At 42.0% G+C, this 17,665-nt stretch overlaps 1 protein-coding gene across 1 annotated transcript in view; it reads right to left on the bottom strand.

The window, feature by feature from the left end:
• The window catches only part of LOC120936885, a 218,120-nt gene that overhangs the window by 89,734 nt on the left and 110,721 nt on the right, over positions 1-17,665 (bottom strand). Inside the window, exons 35-40 of the mRNA XM_040349651.1 lie at positions 15,524-15,760; positions 15,195-15,335; positions 14,553-14,731; positions 9,305-9,464; positions 2,536-2,637; positions 152-271 (exon numbers count right to left, since the gene is read on the bottom strand). Coding sequence (XP_040205585.1) covers positions 152-271; positions 2,536-2,637; positions 9,305-9,464; positions 14,553-14,731; positions 15,195-15,335; positions 15,524-15,760 — 939 coding nt within the window. The remainder of the gene's footprint in view (positions 1-151; positions 272-2,535; positions 2,638-9,304; positions 9,465-14,552; positions 14,732-15,194; positions 15,336-15,523; positions 15,761-17,665) is intronic.

Below are 17,665 nucleotides of genomic sequence, written 5' to 3'. Positions count from 1 at the left end.
AGTTTTTGTACAGAGCATACAACTTTATCTAAAAACATAAGTAAGTATATAATACAAGCAAGATTAATTGATAATGAAACATTTATACTTTATATTGTTTTCTGAACCCTAGTCACTCGTACTAACATAAGAACTGATTTATCTAAGTTACCTGTGAATCCATCTTTGCAGGAGCAGCTGTAACTGCCAGGTGTGTTAGTACAGTTGGCGTTTGGTGAACAGGAATTGATAACCTGGCACTCATCAATATCAGTGCATGTGAATCCATTGCCTTGTTAGAGAAAAACATTTACAATAAAAAACAAATACAGTTTATTTGGTAAAAGTTTTTTTTGGGGCGGAATTATACACACACAGACCAGGATTGGTTAAGTGTATTGTGCCTGGGACCACTTGGAAGAGGTGGTCCCGGGCAGCAGAGGCGTACTAAGTGGGGGGGGCTTGCCGCACTGGGTGCCACACACTGGGGGGTGTCAGGCCGGCGCCCCCCCTTGACTGCAGCAATGACAGCGCTGAGCACCGCGGAATCGGAGAGTCGGAGTGACATTTAGGCAGGCAGTGCTGACTGCCGAGCGCCACGGTACAAGAGGAGGGGGGGTTGCAGGGTCACACCGCAGCACCATACATCCCCTCCTCTCACAGCCATGGGCTCGGCACACAGGCACAGCCGAGTGAAGCCGCTGCCACCTCCCCCTCCTCTCTGTTTGTGTGTACAGAGGGGAAGGGGACCTTCTGTCCATGTGCCGTGACCGTCGCTGCGCTGATCTGAGGTACTGAATATGGAAGGGGTGTTTGCACCTGGGGGGGGTTTCACTGGGGGGTGTTTGCACCTGGGGCGGTTTCACTGAGGGGGGGTTTGTACTAAGGGGGGGTTTGCACTGGGGGTGTTTGCACTGAGGGGGGATTGCACTGAGGGGGTTTTCACTAAGGGGGGGGTTTGCACTAAGGGGGGATTTGCACTGAGGGGGGGTTTCACTGAGGGGGGGATTTGCACTGAGGTGGGTGCACTGAGGGGGGGTTGCACTGAGGGGGGGTTTCACTAAGGGGGGTTTCACTAAGGGGGGTGTCTGCACTGAGGGGGTGTGAACTGAAGGGGGTCTGTGTAACATGCAGGGGGTCCATAGCTGTGGGGGCTGTATAATCTAAAGGGGTCCAGAGGTGCAGGGGGCTGTGTAATGTCAAAGGGGTGCAGTGATGCAGGGTGCTGTGTAATGTAAAAGGGTCCAGAGGTGCAGGGGGCTATGTGATGTAAAGGGGTCCAGTGATGCAGGGGGCTGTGTAATGTAAAGGGGTCCAGAGGTACAGGGGGCTATGTGATGTAAAGGGGTCCAGTGATGCAGGGTGCTGTGTAATGTAAAGGGGTCCAGAGGTGCAGGGTGCTGTGTAATGTAAAGGGGTGCAGAGGGCTGTGTAGTGTAAAAGGGTCCAGAGGTGCAGGGGGCTATGTGATGTAAAGGGGTCCAGTGGTGCAGGGGGCTGTGTAATGTAAAGGGGTCCAGTGATGCAGGGGGCTGTGTAATGTAAAGGGGTCAAGAGGTGCAGGGTGCTTTGTAATGTAAAGGGGTGCAGTGATGCAGGGTACTGTGTAATTTTAAAGGGGTCCAGTGATGCAGGCGGCTGTGTAATGTAAAGAGGTCCAGAGGTGCAGGGTGCTGTGTAATGTAAAGGGGTCCAGAGGTGCAGGGGGCTATGTGATGTAAAGGTGTCCAGAGGTGCAGGGGCTATGTGATGTAAAGGGGTCCAGTGGTGCAGGGGGCTGTGTAAAGTAAAGGGGTCTAGTGATGCAGGGGGCTGTGTAATGTAAAGGGGTCCAGAGGTGCAGGGTGCTGTGTATTGTAAAGGGGTCCAGTGGTGCAGGAGGCTGTGTAATGTAAAGAGGTGCAGAGGTGCAGGCGGCTGTGTAATGTAAAGGGGTCCAGAGGTGCAGTTGTGAAGAGGGGTACACAGTAGTAACAAAGAGATATTGAAGGATGCAGAGGTATGCAGGGGGCACAGTGGGGTGTTTTTACATTTTAACGTGGGGGGGGTGCCAGATATTGGATCCGCCCTGGGTGCCAAATGCTCTAGGTACGCCCTGGGCAGGGTTCATTTGTGGTCTGGAACTGCTTGCTGCTGTGTAAATGAAAACCATGCCAGACCACATATCTCATTTAAAAAAACTGTGTACAGAACCAAGGATCACTGGTCTGGGTAGCAGGAGTGATGATGTAAGTGTGATCGGGACCACTTGTCTAGTGTGAGTGTAGACAAGTGAACTCGAGCATGGTTAACTTTACTTGTATGTTACTCCAAAGCCAACGATTTTGCAGACATTGAAGAAAATACTTGCTACTTGAAGAAAATATATTAAACATAACCTTATTGCATAAAAAGGCCTGTATGTCTAGGATTTTGGGTATATATGACTCACGATTGGTTTACTAATGTAAATTTCAAGATTATTAAGAGTAATTCCCCTAGGTGTCTGCTGTAGCCAATGGACCCAGTACACTCAGATACTTGGTATCACATTTATTTATAGGAATGAATACTCACCATTAAATCCTTCTCTGCATGTGCAGGTATAATTTCCAATGATATTGGAACAATTAGCGTTTTGATCACATGCATTGGTACCAGCAGAACATTCATCAATATCTATAAAAAAAAAAAAAATTAGTATGGTGATGCTCTATTACAGGGGTCTTCACACTACGGCCCTCCAGATGTTCAGGAACTACAATGGCCATCATGCCTAGTCATGTCTGTGAATGTCAGTGTGTTACAATGCCTCATGGGATGTGTAGTTCTGCAACAGCTGGAGGGCCGTGGTTTGAGGATCTCTGCTCTATTACAACAACTTAAAAGAACCTTTCACTCTCATCAAGAAAGTCCAAAATACCTTCATGATGAGACCTATATTTATTAGTATGCACCTTTCTCTTCAGACCCTTAAATATTATTTGTTGGTCATTGCTAGGGATGAGCCTGATGTTTGATTCCAACATAAGATCGGCTCGAACATCGGGTGTTCGCCAAATAGCAAACAATGTGCAGTGTTCGCGGCAAATTCTAAATCAGTGGAACACCCTTTAAAAGTAAGAAATCAAAATTGCTCATTTAAAAGGCTTATATGCATGGTATTGTCATAAAAAGTGGCAGTTTTTTAAATGGCAGTTTTTTGGGAGCAGTGCTTTTAATAATGCTTAAAGTGAAACGATAAAAGTGAAATATTCCTTTAAATTTCGTACCTGGGGGGTGTCTATAGTGTGCCTGTAAAGTGGCACATTTTCCCTGTGTTTAGAACAGTCCCTGCAGCAAAATTACATTTCTAAAGGAAAAAAGTCATTTAAAACTGATCGTGGCTGTATTGAATTTTCTGGTCTCGGCAATACAAATAAAGGTCATTACCAGGCTCTTTGGGTCTGGTATGAATATTAAGGGGAACCCCAAACTAAAATTTTAAAAATAAATTGCGTGGGGGTCCCCCCAAATTTCATACCAGGCCCTTCAGGTCTGGTATGGATATTAAGGGGAACCCTGCGACAATTTTTTTTTTATTGCGTAGGGGTCCCCCTCAAAATCCATACCAGACCCTTCAGGCCACATGCCCTCAACATGAGGGGATGGATGCTTTGGGGCAGGAGGGGCTCTGTGCCGCCCACCCCACAGCACCTTGTCCCCATGTTGACGGGCCCTTATAAAATAAAATAAATAAATAAAAAAACGGAACAACTCTTGCCTCCATGGCCGGTGGGCTCCCGCCGAGTGATGCTACTCCAGCTGTGCCAGCTGTTATAAACCGGGAAACGCAGTGGGGCCATCTGATGACATATACGGGTGACCTCCCTGCTGTCAGAGGGGGCGGGGTCATCTGTACATGTCACCGGGTGGCCCTGCCCTCAGCTATTTAACAGCTGTCACAACGGGAGACGCGTCATTCGGTGGGAGCTGCTCATGGAGGCAGAGCTATTGCATCTCTTTTTTTTTTCTCTCTCGGTCTGGCATTCGAAATGAAAATTTTTTTTTTTTTTTTTTTTTTAATCAAGGACTTGTCCCAAGGTGGCTCTTGTCTTTTTTTAAATTGTTGTAATTTTTTTGGTGAAATGGTAGGGGTACAATGTACCCCTTTAAAAATTCACATAGGGGTGGGCTGGGATCTGGGGTCCCCTTGTTAAATGGGGTTTCCAGATTCTAATAAGCCCCCCACCCACAGACCCCCACAATCACCGGGCAAGGGTTGTGGGGATAAAGCCATGGGGACAAGGTGCTTTGGGGTGGGGGACTTAACCCCCCCCCGCCCCAAATCACCCATCCCCCATGTTGAGGACATGTGGCCTGGTACAGTTCAGGGGGGGCCGCTCTCTCGCCCCCCCTTTTCCTGCAGCCCGCCAGGTTGGGTGCTTGGATAAAGGCATGGTATGGATTTTTGGGGGGACCCCTACGCCATTTTATTTTAATTTTGGCGCAGTGTTCCCCTTAACCACTTGCCCACCAGGTAAATTCTGGCACTTCTCTCCTTCATGTGAAAATCACAATTTTTTTGCTAGAAAATTAATCAGAACCCCCAAACATTATATATATTTTTTTAGCAGACATCCTAGGGAATAAAATGGCAGTCATTGCAATACTTTTTGTCACACCGTATTTGCGCAGCGGTCTTACAAGCGCACTTTTTTTGGATAAAAATCACTTTTTTGAATTAAAAAATAAGACAACAATACATTTTGCCCAATTTTTTTATATATTGTGAAAGATAATGTTACGCCGAGTAAAATGATACCCAACATGTCACGCTTAAAAATTGCGCCCGCTCGTGGCATGGCGTCAAACTTTTACCCTTAAAAATCTCGATAGGCGACGTTTAAAAAATTCTACAGGTTGCATTTTTTGAGTTGCAGAGTAGGTCTAGGGCTAGAATTATTGCTCTCACTCTAACGATCGCGGCGATACCTAACCTGTGTGGTTTGAATACCGTTTTCATATGCGGGCGCTACTCGCGTATGCGTTTGCTTCTGCGCGCGAGCTCGTCGGGACGGGGCGCTTTAAAAAATTTTTTTGGGGTTTTCTTATTTATTTTTATTTAGTTTTATAATTTTTTACACTGAAAAAAAAAAAAAAAAAAAATTATCACTTTTATTCCTATTACAAGGAATGTAAACATCCCTTGTAATAGAAAAAAGCATGACAGGTCCTCTTAAATATGAGATCTGGGGTCAAAAAGACCTCAGATCTCATAATTAGACTTAAATGCAAAAAAAAAATAAAAAAAAAAAAATTTCATTTTTTCAAATGACAAAAAAAAAAATGTTTCTTTAAGAGGCTGGGCGGGACTGACGTTTTGACGTCACTTCCGCCCAGCAGAGCTATGGGGGACGGGCGAAGGAGATTTCTCCTTCAGTCCCGTCCCCGCTCAGCTGCCGGACACATCCGATCCCCTCCGCCGCTACCGACGGCTCTGGTAAGCGGCGAAGGGCGCGGGAGAGCGGCGGGAGGGGGGGGGCCCTCTCCCGCCACCGATAACGGCGATCTCGCGGCGAATCCTCCGCGGAGACCGCCGTTATCGTGTACACCACCGCCCCCTGAAAAGATGAATATCTCGGTTGTGGCAGCAGCTGCTGCCGTTATCGAGATATTCAACTTTAAAAAGAGGACGTCTTTTTGACATGGGGCGGTGGTCAAGAGGTTAAAATCCATACCAGACCGGAAGGGTCTGGTATGGATTTTGAAAGGGGGACCCCCACGCAATAATTTTTTTAAATTGTGGTTAGGGGTTCCCTTCAAAATTCATACCAGACCAAAGGGACTGGTAATGGACTTGGGGGGGGGGGGACCCATGCCGGTTTTTTCAATGACTTATCTGTATTGCGATTCATTACATTCATTACAGCCACGAGTAGTTTTAAATTACTTTTTTTCCTTTAGAAATCTCATTTTGCTGCGGTACTGTTCTAAACACAGGAACAATGCACCACTTTACAGGCATACTATAGACACCCCCAGGTAAAAAAAAATAAGGAATATTTCACATTTATTGTTTCACTTTAAGCATTATTAAAATCACTGTTCCAAAAAAAACGTAAGTTTTTAAAACTTTTTTTTGTATTGATATATATCCCCTGGGGCAGGACCCAGCCCCCAAACACTTTTTTATGATAATACCATGCATATAAGCCTTTAAAATTAGCATTTTTGATTTTTCATGTTCGGGTCCCACAGACTTTAACGGTGTTCAAACCAATTTTTTGCCTGTTCTGGTGCGAACTGAATCGGGGGGGGGGGGGGGTGTTCGGCTCATCCTTAGTCATTGCAGGTATGATCAGGGTTCAGCATGGTGTGTTGATGAGCAGTGATCACACAGAGGCCAAGGTGAATGAGAACGGTGTAAGAAAATTCCCAACAATGCACAATTGGGCCCATCGGATAGGCGCAGCTGACCGAAACCACTTAAAAAATTGTAACAGCGAAGCGTTCACTTGAAATTATGCCGACAGCTTCTGCAACGAGTGAGAATGCGGGCTGGCCGATACACACCCAAATGAGAGGCTTCCTAGAACTGAGAAAGGACAAAGGGCCAGATTCACAAAAGAGATACGACGGCGTATCCCCTGATACGCCGTCGTATCTCTGTGATCCGCCCGTCCTAACTATGCGGCTGATTCATAGAATCAGTTACGCATAGCTAGCCTTAAGATCCGACAGGTGTAATTGACTTACACTGTCGGATCTTAGGATGCAATTTTATGCCGGCCGCTAGGTGGCGAGGCCATTGCGGTCGGCGTAGAATATGCAAATGACTAGTTACGGCGATCCCCGAACATCCGCGTTACCCGTCGCTCTAACTTTACGTTGTTTCCGTCGAGATACGCGTCGTAAAATTAGGACTGAGCCCTAGGTGTTCTAAGCCATGTTAAGTATGGCCGTCGTTCCCGCGTCGAAATTTAAAACATCACGTCGTTTGCGTAAGTCGTCCGTGAATGGCGCTGGACGCCATTTACGTTAACGCCGAAACCAATGACGTCCTTGCGACGTCATTTAGCGCAATGCATGTCAGGTAATTTACCCGACGGAGCATGCGCAGTACGCTCGGCGCGGGAACGCGCCTAATTTAAATGGTGCCCGCCCCATTTGAATTGGGCGGGCTTGCGCCGAGCGCATTTACGTTATACCGCTGCGAGTTTACAGGTAAGTGCTTTGTGAATCAGGCACTTACGCTGCAAACTTGCGGCGGTGTAACGTAAATGGATTACGTTACGCCGCCGCTGCGTAGCGGAAATGTATGTGAATCTGGCCCATAGTCCTTGCACTGTGCCTTCTCCTTTGGAATCTTTCCCTACCTCTGAACACTCTCCCTGATAGACAGGGAACTTGTCGCTACACTAACTACTCGCAAATTGTGCACCAAACCCGGAAACAAGTGTCTTAAGTAGATACTGCCTTGACTCAAGATGGCTGTCGAGGTCACAAGGGGCACGAGCATCCAATCAGACAGCTGCTCCCCCTGGTCCCCACAGGGAATCATAGAGGAACCAAGTTCCACTTGATTTACTTCCATGTACCTGCTCCCACATCCGGGTAAATATCGCCGCACATTGACTGTGGCGATCTACGAAATGTCCCGCCCCTCCTCCTTCCCCCCTGCTTCCTTCTGGGAGACACACAGGTCCCAGAAGACAGTGAGATCATTTAGAAAAGCGCAGCACGACTCGTGCATGCTCAGTAGGAAACAGGCTGTGAAGCCGCAATACTTTGTTTCCTATTTCCCTTAAGCCTTGTACACACGATTGGATATCTGATGGAATCTAATCCGATGGATTTTTTCGTCGGATATCCGATGAAGCTGACTTTCATCAGTCTTGCCTACACACCATCAGTCAAAAATCCGACTGTGCCAAAACGCAGTGACGTAAAACACTACGACACACTGAAAAAAATGAAGTTCAATGCTTCCGAGCATGCGTCGACTTGATTCTGAGCATGCATGGATTTTTGACGGATGGACTTCCACACAGACGATCATTTTTTTCAATTGTTTTTTTATCCATAGGAATAATTAAAAACATGTTCTATTTGTTTTCACCGATGGAAAACAAACTGATGGGGCCAAACCGATCGTGTGTACAGGGCTTTAGTGAAGATGCCAGCGACTCCAGCCAAAGCCGACTGACGAATCGGCTAGGGGTACCGACATCGTGGGATACCTGGACAGGTAAGTGTCCTTAGTAAAAAGAAGAAATCACCGCTCCAGAATCCTAATCAAAGGTTTCCTCACCAGATCCAAAGTCACGGGTGCTGGCAATGCATGGAATAATGCAAAATCAAGGGAAAACGTTCTGGACAGCCGCACTATTGCTTCTATTGTAAAATCAAAAAACACATGAAATACATGCCACAGCAAGTGGGGTAAAATCTGACGCGTTTCACACCAAACCTTAGTGCTTATTCATAGCTTACTAAGTGTCCTTAGTATTTGTAGTTGGGGACTTTAAATGTATTTTTTTTTTTTACAGGCTGGATCTCTGCTTTAAGACTGCAAATGCCAACAGGTAGTTTTCTAATGCCGCGTACACACGATCGGTCAAACCGATGAAAACGGTCTGATAGACCGTTTTCATCGCACCAAACCGATCGTGTGTGGGCCCCATCGGTTATTTATCCATAGGTTAAAAAAAAGCAATCTTGTTTTAAATTTTACCGATGGATACCTAACCGGTAGAAAAAAAAAAGATCGTTAGTTGGCACAACCATCGGTTAAAAATCCACGCATGCTCAGAATCAAGTCAACGCATGCTTGGAAGCATTGAACTTTGTTTTTTTCAGCACCTCGTTGTGTTTTACGTCACCGCGTTATGACACGATCGTTTTTTTAACCGATGGTGTGTAGGCGTGACGGACCATCAGTCAGCTTCATCGGTTAACTGATGAAAATGGTCCATCAGACCATTCTCATCGGATGGACCGATCGTGTGTACGCGGCATTACAGTTTCAAACGAGCTTTGGATCACAAGGAGGAAGTTTATCAGCAACAGTTTATGAATTTATATGGCAAAGCTGTTGACAATCACAAACTGTTAAATTGTTAGAAAATTGCCTGTTTGGAAGGTCGACATGCTTGATGTTTTTTTCTGGAGTGGCGCTTTGTAAAGGTAAAAAACCTTACCAAATGTTTGGATAGGCAGGTTTATTAGGAAATAACTGTTTTATGTGTGATAAACACATCTAAACATTTAATGTAAGCTATATTTTAAATATATACAGATAGAAACAATATTCGTGGAAGATATGCATACTATACTGAAAGGAAGACAATTATACAACATATACCTGTACAATGGATCCCATCCCCAGAGAAGCCAGATGGACATGGTCCACAGCCAGTTGTATTATCACATGTCACATTAGGGTAGCAGCCTTGAATACACGGATTGGGTGGGTTCTGGCAGAATTCTCCTGTATAGTTGTTTGTGCAAATACACCCAGCAATCTGTTAATTAGAAGAACATATTCAGCAGGTTAGCAAATAGTATCTCTAATAACATTACAATGAATTGTATTTTGCTCTTGTACATTTACATATGCATACAGTACATGAATTAACTGGTATTTCTGTTGAACATGCTGTGGGAATTGATTTTCCATATAAGCCCATTAGAGAGGTGTCTGGAGAGGCATTATGCAAAGGTATTCTTCGTAACTTATTTATGTTTGTTTATTATTTTATTGTTGTAAGTTTTTTTTTTTTTTTGCTTAAACATCAATTTACCTGGTAAAGCCATTTTGTCAGCTAACTAAAGGTACATTTAAATGCTGTCCCTATAAAGAAGAAGATGAATTCTTACCTCTCCTACTGCCCACTCCCCTGTAGAAAATTGCCCAGCTAAAGTCTCCGGGAAAAAAAAAACCTTTTGATTTCAGGAGTGTCCAAGTATTCTCAGCTGAGCTCCTTGGTTCTTCCCACCAACATCTGTGTCACTATAGAACACATTAGTGACATTGGGGCTGACAGAATAAGTCAATGAGCCCAGCAGATGAACAGGAAATCAATATAACTGGAAGTATTGGTTTCTGAGAAAACAGAGTTTTCTTAAATGAAGCAGCATTTGCGGGAAAGGTATGTATTTACTTTCTTCTTTATAGGGACACCATTTAACAGCACTTTTAGCGAATGGGTTGCTTTTGGGTACTGGATAGAGAAATTAAGCTTTAAAAGACTATGGGGTTGATTTACTAAAGGGAAATCCACTCTGCACTACAAGTGCACTTGAAATTGCACTTGTAAGTGCAGTCACTGTAGATCTGAAGGGAAGCTCTGAAATGAGCGGAAGCTCTGCTGATTTTATCATCCAATTATGTGCAAGCTAAAATGCTGTTATTTATTTTCCTTGAATGTCCCCCTCAGATCTATAGCGACTGCACTTGTAGTGCAAAGTGGATTTGCCTTTCGCAAATAACCCCCATTATGTAGTACTTTTGTATGTATTGTAATTTACTGTATGTTTAGAAAAAAAAATAGTTTTGGTTATTAGTATTTCTAGATGAATAAATATGAAATAGTGCATTTGAATATTTCATGTTTACATTTACAACCAGCAGGTGAAAGTGTAAGCGCCTTCACATATTTACCAGACTAATCTAACTGCTCTGCTAAAAAAAAAAAAGCATTTACAGAGCTGCAGCAATTTCTGCAATACTATCCCTAGGACTATCCAGACTCATTAACTTCTTGTCAAGTAACCCCACTTTCCCAGAATGCAAATCAGGCCTCCCTGGATTCACAGGAGAGTACCACAGAGATCAGCATCATAATCATTATATTGCAGCATTCAGGACCTGCTGCCAACTGCTGGGGGTAGAAAAGGGAGAAGGTGACCCATTATCTCATGTGGCCATACTAAAGAATGCATACAAATATATTGTATACAGTTGGTCTTTAACCTCCCTGGCGGAATGATTCTTTCAGATTTTAGGTGCTGAAAGCTGTACCATTATTTTGCATGGAAATATGTGGTTTTATATTGTAGGCCTGCAATTCTTAGGAATAACTCACTTAATTTTGTCCAAACAAGAGTCTAGTAGACATTCCGGGTATGATAAAGTTTGATACACAAAATCATAAATTATAATATAATAAATAACTATAAATAATTATAATAAATAATAATGTAATTATAATAAAAACTATTCAATAATGTAATCAAATCAAAAACACTGAAATTTGCTCAGTTGCAGAATTGTCACTGTCATTAGATTTAGTGTTTGATGACGAATTTTCCCACAAATCGCTATCGCTCAATTCTGCAAGTAATTATAATTTATTATCACTGTTTTCTAGCTGGTCTAAAAGCACGTTTGACGTAAAGGGACACTTTTTGGTTGCTATGGACAATCTTCAGTTTCCAGGCAGAAAGAACAGTTTTTATTATATAAAAGTACATGCAGAACACTGGACAGACCACTAGTGACAAAGGGGGGGTGTATTTATTTCATACAGTACTGTAATCTGTAAGATTACGGTATACTGTATGTGTATTGTGTTTTAACTTTTTTGAAATTTGGCGCCGATCTCCGCCCCCGTGCGTCGTAACGTCGCAGGGAACGGAGCTCGGCGGCACTTGGTACTGTGTGAATCAAGCGTGGAGACAGCTCGATCACACAGCGGGGAGACATCGCAGGATCCAGGGACAAGGTAAGTAACTCCCGAGAATTTCATCAACGGTAAATGATCGATTTAATTTATTCTTTCTCATTGTACGGATACAATGCCGTGTTTTTGTTGCTTTTCCTTCCCTTTTTCAACCCCCCCCCCTTTCCAACGAAAGGTATTTCTATATGAATAGAGTGGTGGGTGATCTTAAATGGGTTGATTGCAAACTTATGAAATGTAATGTAAATGTAATTCTTCTGTATATTCCCTTTCAGTCACAACACAATAAACCTCTGAAGAAGACCTTTAGGGTCGAATCGCGTGCCGCAACTCATGTTCTATTTATGCAATCCAATATCCCTTCCCCCTTTTTTTGATATATGTGAATAAATACATTTTTATTACATTTGAACTTATTTTTGTCTACTTGAGCTGCCAAAAAACCCCAATTGGGAAAACTTTCTCTGTTAGGTAAGTAACTCCCTGCCTGTATCCTGGGATGCGATCCCAGTCTAGCTCAGGGTTACCGCTATTGGTGCTGAAATTCCACCCCGAGCCAGACTCGGGAATACTGCTCAGCAGGTTAATAACTCTAGCGCAAATTTACAGACAGAATGAATATTTCAGAGGAGTGACCCATCATCACCCTTTCCCTCTCCTTGCCTTTTTCAGTTTATACAGGGCTGCATGGAGTTTGTTAGAGAAAGACAGTCTGATACAGCATTCTCTTCTTATAAAAGTAGATATTTACATATCACTTCCAGCACAAATCCCCAAAACAAGGAGCTCAGTCTCTCCTTATGTGTAAGTGGGTGGAGTCATGAAATTTATTTATTTTGGCCTGTTTTAGGCTTTTATACAACCCTACTGCAGCCTTTATGGTTGTACTGCTTACCTGGACTCACAAAGCCTACATAGTGGAGTCAGTAAAGCCATATCTAGCACTGATGAGTGCTAGTAAGAAGTCTGAGACAGCTGTGTGCAAGTTGGCAATAGCACCTCTGTAAAATGATGGCTATATCTGTGCTATACACCAGTGGTTCTGGATGCAATTATAGCTAAAAGGGGCAAAATTTTATAATTTGTATGGCTATGCCCACCATAATCAGAGGCAAGCTCCTTGTTTTAGGGTTTTGTACTGGAAGTGAGGACATTTAAATACATTTTGTTATTAGAAAGTAATGCTGTATCTCACAGTACTTTAAAGGCTGACTTTTTGGTTTATTTTGTACTGCCTCACTGTGATCTAAATGGTTTTACTGTTCTTCAAAACAACAGTCTGAAAGAAAATACTTTCTACTCTGCTTTCTTTTTAGAAGACTAAATGTGCTACATGAATTCAATGTAATCGTTGAGCCCTGCATTAAAGATTTTCTATAAATAGGAAAACTATATAAACGCATCAATTAAAAAAATGCATAACATTTTTAAAAAATAATTTTAAATCATACATAGAGCATCATCACCTCATCACATTATAATGGTTTTGTATCAGTCTTATCTTAGTTTTTTCTAAGTTGTTTAATAAATAAACTTTTAATACATGACCAAGAATCTCCAGGGCACTGTAGGTTAGCTAAAGAGGCAACACATCAGTAGTATTCTGCCCTGAAACCAGAAATTCAGCCATCCAATAAGGAATAAGTCACTTTGATAACTTAGTTGCATGAGTAAATTGTAGCATAAGATATTGAGCTCAGTAAACAACAGGCTTTTTTTTGCAGACTATAAGATAACAATGTTGTTATACAAAAAAATGTCTTTCTGTAGCAAAGATGTACAGCACTCATTGGTTTTACATGAATGATCGCTGAAAAATTTGGATCACTTATATTGCTGTCACAAGAAAACAAGAAATGTAGACATTTCTTCTGACAACAATAAAAAAAATGTATCTAATGCTTTCCAAAAAAAAGAAAAAAATAGCCTTGTGAACCAGAAGTGAAATCATGTCGCTCCAGGTCTCCTAGGTCATAGATATGAGCGGAAGCCGTCTTTTCTCTGCTAATCTCTATAACCAGGTGCCGCCAGCGACGGTTCGGTTCCCAATGAGTCAGGTAAGCCCAAGAACCACCGAAAAGTGGCGGGAGGAGAGGACGATCCCTCCTGCCACTTCTAATGCCTCGAACACATGATCGGTTTTCCCGGCGGTCAAAAGTCCGCCGGGAAAACCGAGGGGAAAACCGAGAACCTGCTCGGTTGCTTTTCCCGTGTACACACGGCCGGTTTTCCCGACAGGAAAACTGCCATGACAGCTTTGGTCGGGAAAACCGGCTGTGTGTATGCTCCACTGCAGTGTTTTCCATAGGAAAACTGCCAAGCAAAAAAACACTGAGAATCGCAGCGGGAAAAAAAGAGAACAAGTTCTGCTATGGAGCATACACACGGTCAGTTTTCCCGACCAAAAGCAAACATGGCAGTTAACCAGTCGGGAAAACCGATCGTGTGTACGAGGCATAAAAGTGATCCAACGGCTAAGCAGCAGCTTCAGAAAATTTGAATACCGGGGTTATGGCATCTAGCTGCAGCCATGACTCCAATATTAAACTGCAAAGTAATGACATACATTCCCAGTTAGGTGGTCGGCAGGTGGATATATATTTTATATATAAGATAATGAAAAGAAAAAAGCCAGTTTGTCAGGCAAAAAACCCATATCGCCTTATCTTTATTTATTATTATTATTATTATGGGATTGGCAAATGTTAAATGATCTTTGGTCAAATACTTTCAACCACAGATTATATAAAGACTCTGTTTATGAATCTGTCAATATTTGGTATGATATAAAATAAGAAAACTGTACAGGGGTCAGTATCCGATACATAAGGGTCTTTTCCATCCCATTTTTAGCATTTTGGTATTTTTGAAAGCTATTGAACCCTCAAAACTAGAACTACCCATGCATATGATATTAATCTGACTTACAGCAAGAGAGCTATTGTTGATTTTCGTTGCCAAGGTGTAATTACACTGAGCTGAAAGATTACAGTTACAGACCACAAAGTTGAGTTGGAGGGCAGATGACAGGTTTTTGGAGTCAGTAGCTACAAGGTTGAATGTAAATCCTGCTGTACTTGTCGGTTTCCATGTTAGAGATCCAGTTGCTGTTAAAAACATACAACATTATTAATCTTTGCATAATACTAAAACAGCTTGATATACTGTATGAGAATTATATAAAGGGAAATGCTTAGTAATTTACTGGTTTTGATTACCAAACATGTTTTAATAAGTGCCCAATCCCCATACCTAAGCTCCAGGGGGTGGAGTAACACACCTTGTGGGGCGTGGCCTGGCAGGAGCCGAGGCTGAGGTTGTCTCTTTAATACCACTATAAGACTAGATGGATGTGCGACACCAGGGATCTTTCCTCTTTTTCTTCCAATGTTTAATAAGTAGCATTCACATAAAAAATGTTTTTTTGTGAAATTATGTTTCTCATCTTTTATAGGCTTTTTGTTTGAAGAAAAAAAATGTTTGTTAAGAGCAATCTTCTGTGTACCTCACTAACTTGCTATTTAAAAAGAAGAGCAGCTGATACATATTTAAATATGTGCAATTACTCACATAACAAAAAAATGTCCACGTTTGTGTTAGGGTCAGCTGAAAAAGTCACACCCGTCACATTGGAAGTATAAGTTACAGTAATATCGGTGTTCATGAAGGTGAGAATGGTTGTATCGCCAATGATTTGAGGAGGTTCAGCATCTGAAACAGACAAGTATAATATCCATTACTGAAAACCATAACAATGGAAACCCTGAAGACTTAATGAAAAGTTGGGGTTGTATATTCCTTGCTTTTGATAAATTACACAAGCAAGTTTGGTAAACAACAGTATATGTTGTGATGTAAAAATAATCAAACTACTTACTTGTTATAATAAAGATACTTACTCAAAGTTTCATTAATTGCCTGTAGGGTGTCAGATACACGTAATGTTGCTAAGCCCAGTTCTTTTTGGTTGGTGCTCATAGCATCAAAGATACATTCTGTGTTGTTGCCGCATAAAGTTTGCAGCTCTTTATACTGTGTTGAATTTTGAGCTATCAAATCTTTGTAGAAAATTGGAATGAATACGCTTCTTTCAAATATTTTAACATATGTAAACAAGTTATTCAATTTCGCCTCCCCTATATGATGAAAAAAAAAAAAAAACAGAATATCAAGAATAAGAAATACAGGTTTACCTAATACAAGTTACTGTATATGTTGGAAATCGTTTCTGTTAATCAGAGAAAAACAAGATGTATGAAAAGATGATAAAGATAACACACAATCAAACATTTTATAAGGAAATAATGCTTTTAATAGATAAATGTTCACTTCATGTGAAAGAAAAATACAGATTACACACCTTGGGGGCATTTATGTTTGGGAATTAAATATTTTAGGAGAAAATGTATCATAAGATAAAATAAGTGGGGATGTTATAATAATGCATTCATTTTAGTGAATGGACACTGGTGTGTGAACAGGTCCTCACTGAAATCTGAAACTCTTTTAAGAAGAAAAGTGCTTATCATAAATTACTAGCACTAAAGATCATACTTTTAAAGGCATTGTATATTCTTTTCGATGTTTTTAGGCATGTATGCTTGTTGTAAATAAACATTTCAGTGTGTGATAAAGCAGAACTCCAGCCAAACTTACTATAGTAAAAATAATAATCCATTAAAAGATAAAATAAAAATGCAATTGTTATTGCAATATTCACTTTCAATCGCTGCACCTTGTGATTGATGTATAATGTGTAATTATAAATAAATATATGAGGGCAAGCGACTTCCTGTTCTTCAGTGCTACACAATAGTTTTGCTTTATTGCTCCTCCGCTTTTATGTGAGAATATAGGTCAGCCAATTCATTAGTAACAATACATTCTCTGTGTGGCTGAGAAGGTAACCTGAGAGCCCTTTCACACTGTGCCGCCCATAGCGTCGGCGGTGAAACTGCACTATTTTTACCGCGCATTTTGGCCACTAGCGGGGCGCATTTACCCCCCGCTAGCATCTGGGAAAGGGTTAAAACCGAAGCAGCGCATTGCGGGCGGTATAGCCGCGATGTCCCATTGATTTTAATGGGCAGCAGCGGAGGAGGAGTGGTAAACACACCGCTCCTTCTCCGCTCCAAAGATGCGGCTAGCAGGACTTTTTTACCGCCCTGCTAGCGCACCGCTCCAGTGTAAATGGGGATAGATTCTTAAGGGCGTATTGCAGGCACTATTTTTAACGCTATAGTGCCTGCAATACGCTCCAGTGTGAAAGGGGTCTGAAGCCCTGTACACACGATCAGTCCATCCGATGAGAACGGTCTGAAGGACCGTTTTCATCGGTTAACCGATGAAGCTGACTGATGGTCTGATGCGCCTACACACCATTGGTTAATTAACCGATCGTGTCAGAACGCGGTGACGTAAAACACAACGACGTGCTGAAAAAAACGTTCAATGCTTCCAAGCATGCGTCGACTTGATTCTGAGCATGCACAGGTTTTTAACCGATGCTTTTGCATACTAACCATCGGTTTTGACCTATCGGTTAGGCGTCCAACAGTTAAATTTTAAAGCAAGTTCTAAAATTTTTGACCGAAGCATAACTGACCGATGGGGCCCACACACGATCGGTTTGGACCGATGAAAAGGTCCTTCAGTCCATTTTCATCGGTTTTGACCGACCGGGTGTACGCGGCCTTAGTGTTTGTTTTCTCTAATAGCTAATGTGCAAAACTATATAAGTTAACACACACATTTTATATATATATATATATATATATATATATATATATATATATATATATATATATATATATATATAAATACCCTTTCCTTTAAGAAAGAAATACAATGACAAAAATGCCTCCAAAGGTATTCTTAAGGCCAAGCTTATCATGTTATGAGATAATGTGTGTAGCACCCTGCTCCCAATCAATGGGGCGCTATGCTAAATCTAGTGGGTGTCTGAGCCAATAGTGGGCTCAGACTTTGTTTAATTATATTAAAAGGGTTGTAAAGGAAAAAAATGTTTTCCCTAAATAGCT

Source organism: Rana temporaria, chromosome 4, assembly GCF_905171775.1.
Source record: "Rana temporaria chromosome 4, aRanTem1.1, whole genome shotgun sequence".
NCBI lineage: Eukaryota > Metazoa > Chordata > Amphibia > Anura > Ranidae > Rana > Rana temporaria.
This window is presented reverse-complemented; position numbering and strand designations above follow the sequence as displayed.